Source organism: Vombatus ursinus, unplaced genomic scaffold (assembly GCF_900497805.2).
Source record: "Vombatus ursinus unplaced genomic scaffold, bare-nosed wombat genome assembly UNPS02014884.1, whole genome shotgun sequence".
NCBI classification, from domain to species: domain Eukaryota; kingdom Metazoa; phylum Chordata; class Mammalia; order Diprotodontia; family Vombatidae; genus Vombatus; species Vombatus ursinus.
Genome location: NW_020954662.1, coordinates 3,461,041 through 3,467,040, shown reverse-complemented (window position 1 = coordinate 3,467,040; position 6,000 = coordinate 3,461,041). Strand labels below are relative to the sequence as shown.

General features: G+C 50.8%; 1 protein-coding gene across 2 annotated transcripts in view; it reads right to left on the bottom strand.

Annotated features, from left to right (window-relative positions):
* ATP13A2 (ATPase cation transporting 13A2) overlaps positions 1–6,000 on the bottom strand; it is a 40,518-nt gene that overhangs the window by 13,977 nt on the left and 20,541 nt on the right. For both annotated transcript variants that reach the window (XM_027842772.1, XM_027842773.1), the window contains exons 7-15: positions 5,713–5,790; positions 5,281–5,350; positions 4,313–4,447; positions 4,146–4,212; positions 3,662–3,793; positions 2,243–2,398; positions 1,895–2,005; positions 1,743–1,789; positions 724–912 (exon numbers count right to left, since the gene is read on the bottom strand). In XM_027842772.1, coding sequence (XP_027698573.1) covers positions 724–912; positions 1,743–1,789; positions 1,895–2,005; positions 2,243–2,398; positions 3,662–3,793; positions 4,146–4,212; positions 4,313–4,447; positions 5,281–5,350; positions 5,713–5,790 — 985 coding nt within the window. The remainder of the gene's footprint in view (positions 1–723; positions 913–1,742; positions 1,790–1,894; positions 2,006–2,242; positions 2,399–3,661; positions 3,794–4,145; positions 4,213–4,312; positions 4,448–5,280; positions 5,351–5,712; positions 5,791–6,000) is intronic.

The following is a 6,000-nucleotide window of genomic DNA, read 5'->3' as shown; positions in this document are numbered from 1 at the left end:
TGGGAGGGCCCTTAGAACACAGGATGTCAGAGCTGGGAGGGCCCTTAGAACACAGAAGGTCAGAGCAGGGAGGGAACTTAGAACATAGAATGTCAGAGCTAGGAGGGGCCTTAGAATATAGAATGTCAGAGCTGGGAGGGAACACAGGACACAGAATTTCAGGACTAGAATAAGCCTTAGAATTAAAAATGTCAGAGTTGTAAGAGACTTTAGAGTAGAAAATATCAAAGCTGAGAAGGGCCTTAGAATTGAGAATGTGAGAACTGGAAGGGACCTTAGAACCTAGGATATCAGAGCTGGGAGAGTCCTCAGAGATAGAGCACAACTCTTAAATGTCTTTGTCATAGTTCCATTACAGACTGTGATAAGCAACGAGGGGAGAGACAGCATCTTATCTAAACCTGTAGTAGTAGTAGTAGCAGTTGTAATTATAATAATTACAATTATTGTAATGTAATTATAATAATTATAATAAAGATAATTGAAACATTTGCCATTTCTCTGATGCTTTTAAGATGTCTAAAGGTCATTCCTTTCCACCATCACCCCTAGGCCTTTCACAAGCAACCTCAGAGGTAAATGCTACAGGTGTCTCCTGCCCCACTCCCCCACCCAGTGCTGTGCACACAGCAGGTGCCTAATGAATGTCTACTAGATCACATCTGTTCAGCCCTACCTCAGCTGCCCCTCCCCCTCCCCAGGCCTGGGCTCCAGCCTTCTTACCTTGTCAAAGCAGACCAGCCGCAGCTTGGCCCCTAGGTTGATGCGAGGTGGGCTAATACAGAAGATTCTGTGTTTCTTGAGACGATTCTGGGCGTAAATGATGCCAACGGTCATGGCAGCTGGGAGTGCTGGCGGGACTACCACTGTCACCAGGTCTAGGGACCGCTTTACAATCTCCTCTATTGCTACCTGGAGGATGGGTAGATGGCTCAGGCATGAGTGATCCCACTCCCAGCCTCACCTTTGACTTTGCCTTTCCTTCCTTCTGGGTTCAGATCTCAAAGTCCAGGCTTCTTCGTAACACAGGATCTAGAGAGGACCTTAGATATCAACTAATCTAGTCCTCTCGCCTTAAAGATGAGGAAACTGAGGCCCAGAGAGGGCAAATCACTTGCCCAAGGTCACACAGCCAGTAAGGGGTAGACCCAGGTCCTGTGACTCCAGATTCAATATTCTTTCTGTCCCTGGGGTTCTGTGCCTAACAGGGCAGGTAAGAAGGTAAGAGAGGTAGGGGCAGCTAGGTGGCACAGCGGATAGAGCACGGACCCTGGATTCAGGAGGACCTGAGTTCAAATCCGGCCTCAGACACATAACACTTACTAGCTGTGTGACCCTGGGCAAGTCACTTAACCCCACTGCCTAGCCAAAGAAAAAGAAGAAGATAAGAAAGGAGGAGAGGCCTATTCCTAATCCCTATTCCCATGGTGGTAGGGGTCCCAAAATACTCTCCTCATGGGGAAATGACTGGGGCTTCATAGGGCCCCTAGAATAAGTGAGAAAGTGACAGAGTGGGCTGTGGGGTGGTAGCAGGGCCCAGGAAGGGGACACAAAAAAAGAACCCAGTTCATGAAGAGTACGGACTACCTCACAACGAAAGGCATCTCTGGAGGAACAAGAATGCTGAGAAAGAGAAAGGCACAGGGAGCAAAAGATGGTGGCCCCAGAGTGATATGGACCTTCTGAGGCAGCTGGAGCCCAAGTATATCCCAGTCCTATCCCCCTGCCCAGAAACGTCTCACCTTGTTTCGGATTAAGACCACGATGCTATAGATGGTGCCCAAGGCAGCTGGGGGAGTGGAAAGGGGAGAAACCAGAGAGAAACAATGAGATTGAGCTGGGGGTGGGGTGGGGAGGGGCTAAATAGAGGGGGCTCAGAGGCCAGGCCACTTACCCAGGATAAAGAGAAAGAACACAAACTTCAGGGCATCCCTGTAGAATTTGAAGTTGATAGGTTTGGGATGGAGGATGGAGCTAACCAGGTCCCCTTTCGCCGTACAAAATCCTGGACAGGGGTGAGAGTCAGGGACCTTGACTCTGGTCCTGCCCAAGTACCATTGGGTCCTCCCCACCCCAACCTTGATCAAAGAAGAAAGTTAGGTACCAGGCATAGCCTGGAGAGGCAAGGGAGGAGGAAAGAGACAGCTTTCCCCAAGCTCTTCTGCTATAGGTGGGCTGGCCAGACAAGTGTCCCCCATTACAGATGGAGCGTTCACTCCCTCAGCTCTCTCCCCCCTCATACCTGTCCGGGTCACCACCGCCAAGACGTCAGTTCCCATGTAGGCCCTGGCTTGCAAGACTAGTGTCCCACAGAAGAGTGTATGTCTGCGGTGTTCCTCAGGGGAGTAGGGAGTGGGACCACTAGGGAGTGGGGTCTTCATCACTGGGATGCTCTCCCCTGTGGGGGTAACTCATATGATGACTGTGTGTGCAGAGGGGAAAGACAGAGAGGGAGAGGGAGAGGGGAGAGGGGGGAAGAAAAGAGAAAGGGGGGGAGAGAGAGAGAAGAGAGAGAGAGAGAAGGAGAGAAGGAGGAGAGAGAGAGGAGAGATAAGAGAGAGATGTGAGAGAGAGATGAGAGAGAGATGTGAAAGAGGGAGAGAGAAAGAGGAGGAAGAGAGAGAGAGAGAGGAGAGATGAGAGAGATGTGAGAGAGAAAGAGAGAGAGAAGAGAGAGAGAGAAGGAGGAGAGAGAGAGGACAGATGAGAGAGATGAGAGAGAGAGAGAGAGAGAGAGAGAGAGAGAGAGAGAGAGGAAAAGAGGGAGGAAGGAAAGAGGGAGAGAGACAGAAAGAAAAAGAGAGAGAAAGAGAGAGGGAGGGAGGGAGGAGAGAGAAGGAAAAACACAGAGAGACAAAGAAAGAAGACAGAGGAAAAAAAAACTCAGCCCACACCCCATCCCTCCCTCAGCACATCCCTTTGGTTCCCCCCAAGGTGCACTGGGCACAGAGGACAGGTAATAGATTTGAATTCAGAAGATCTGGGCCCAAGCTGCAGATCTGCCATTTACTTAACCTATATGACTGAGTTACTTGCCTTCCCTGTCTTTGTCTCCTCATCCATAAAATGAGGGACTTGGACTAGAGGATCTCTAAGGCCCAGCTCTGACATTCTGTGTTCTAAGGGCCCTCCCAGCTCTGACATTCTGTGTTCTAAGGATCCTCCCACCTCTGACAGTCTGTGTTCTAAGAGCCCTCCCAACTCTGACATTCTGTGTTCTAAGGCCCCTCCCAGCTCTGACATTCTATGTCCTAAGGACCCTCCCAGCCCTGACATCCTGTGTCCTAAGGGCCCTCCCAGCCCTGACATCCTGTGTCCTAAGGGCCCTCCCAGCTCTGACATCCTGTGTTCTAAGGGCCCTCCCAGCTCTGACATCCTGTGTTCTAAGGACCCTCCCAGCCCTGACATCCTGTGTTCTAAGGACCCTCCTAGCTCTGACATTCTGTGTCCTAAGGACCCTCCCAGCCCTGACATCCTGTGTTCTAAGGGCCCTCCTAGCTCTGACATCCTGTATTCTAAGGTTCCTTCCAGCTCTGACAAACTCTAATTCGTCTCCTGACGCTCTTCCCATTTGCCCAGGAGCTGGCAGGGAAAAGGCAGGGCACTTAGGGGACAGTGTGGTTCCTCCTCCTCGGGCTGGGGAAGGCCGGGCCCCCCTCACCTGTCAGCATGCTCTCGTTGACTATGCACTCTCCTGACAGGAGCGCGGCATCGCAGGGCACCAGCCCACCGTTGGCAGGGAGTACCAGGCAGTCTCCAGGGACCAGCTCCATGGAATTGACCAGCACATTTTCTACAGGGGTGGGTACTTTAGCTCTGTTTCCCCTCCCACCCCATGCCCTTTTGCCCCGCCACACCTCCTTGGACATCAAGTCAACAAATTCATCCCATGTTTTCTGAGCACTGTGAGATGAGACAGAGGCAATGGATGGAGAGATAAAAAGCTCCCTGAGGCTTCCTTGACTGGCTCCCTCCCATCCCAGTAGAGTGTAAACACCATGAAGGCAGGGTTTTGTTTTGTCTCTGTATCTCCAGTTCCTAGAACAGTGTATATAAAGCATGTAGCAGGCATGTACTAGAAGCTTATTGAGCTGACTTGAATCCTAGGGACCAGAGTTTACGGATAGTCCTCTCTGCCATCTTACCTCCGCCAGCTCGGCGCACCGTCACACTCATGGTCATCTTCACCATGTTTTGCAGAGTCCGGCTTTGCTGAACGTGAAAAGGGAAAGAGTCGACATCAGGAACCCCCCAATGCCCACCTTCTCCCCACCCCCACTGCCCTCCTCTCCAAGCACAGCCTGGCACCCACCTTCCTGGTCTCATAGAGTGCCAGGAAGATGGAGATAATGGAGATGAGGAAGATGCAACCAGCATAGTAGTAGTAGGCGTCCCATAGCCACAGGGTGATGCTGAAAGCCTGGAATATGTAGAGTGGATTCAGCACCTGGTTGGGAAGAGAGGCAGAGGACAGTGGGTCAGGTACCACAGACGAGCCAAGCTGCAAGCTCCATCTTGACCACCAGGGGGCAGCAATGGGGCTTTAGTGGCTCCAGATCTTTTAACTCTATCAGGTCAATAAAACCACCGGCTTCCTGCCCTTCAAATATTAATTCAAAAAGCATTTATCAAACCGTGTGCTGGGAGTCGGGGGAAATACGAAAGAATTAATAAGAAATGATGGCTTCTATCCTCAGGGAGCTCACAGTCGAACGGGGGGATAAGATGGAGACAAAGAGAAGTGGAGTTCACAATATTATGAGATCAGGGCATGAGGAACGTGCAAAGCCAAGGCCACGGAGAGGTCTAAGGGGGAAGTTTGTTACCAGCCAGAGCAATGAAGAAGGAGGCATTTGGGCCTTCAAGAATGGGCAGGAATTCAACAGGGATAAATGCAGTGTGAATAGAACCCCAGCATGGAAGCAACCAGGGCCTCCCAGATTGGGAGCTAGTCCAACTTCCTTATTTCCGAAGAGGAAACTGATGCCCAGAAAGGGAAAGTGTCTTCCAAGGTCAAAGTCCGGAATTGACCCTTGACTTCCTAGACCTTTATGGGTCACTGCTTTCCCTTCCTCATCCGTCTTAGGCTGGCTGGAACTCTTAGCGTGATCCCAGCTTATTACCAACCTCATGTTACAACGAGGCCCAGGGAGGACAAACACCTCTCCCAACATCACTCAGCTAGTCAAGGCCAGAGCTTGCGTGAGGACCCAGCTCTGCTCCTAATCCCTGCTCTTTCTACTAGGCTAGTGTGTCTCCCTGGGTAGGGCTGGCTCCTACCTCATCCACCAGAAGCCGAGAGTACGATTTGACCGGCACATCAATCAGATTAAGGCCATATATCGTCTTTCTGCAGGAAACAAGGGGAAAGTCAAAGAGGAAGTGACCATCCCCACTTTGTGCTGCCCCCTTGATAATGACCATGAAGAGATCATGGAGTACAGATTCAGAGCTAGAAGGGTCCTCAGAGACCATTTCGTCCAACCCCTTTTCTTTATGAAGATGAAGAAACTGAGGCCCAGAGAGGGAAAGCGATTTCTCCAATATCACTGAGCTAGTAAATTGTAAAGGTAGGATTTGGATCCAGGTTCTCAGACTCCAAATCCAGTGTCTTTTCCATCATATATCACACTGCCACCTCAGTGGCACAAAGTCCCTACTTTACCAAGACAGAAAGCAAAGCTCAGCACGGGTGGGAGTAGGGAAGCCTACTTTATGTTGTGGTCCTGGGGGCTGAGTCCAGCGCTGGAATGATGAAGGTCTTCACAGGTCCTGTTCTCATCTAGTACACTGAGGGGAGAGGTATGAGGAAGGGAGAGTCAAGGCCCAGACCCTGAAGGCCGCCGCTAATCCCCATCCCCTGTCTGCAGGCACATCACTAAAAACAGCAGCTCTTGTATCTGCAACAATTTAAGGTTTACAAAGTACTTTCCTTACCTTTGAGGTAAGTGGTGGCCCAAGTATATTGTGCCCATTTTTCAAGTGAGAAAACTGAGGCCC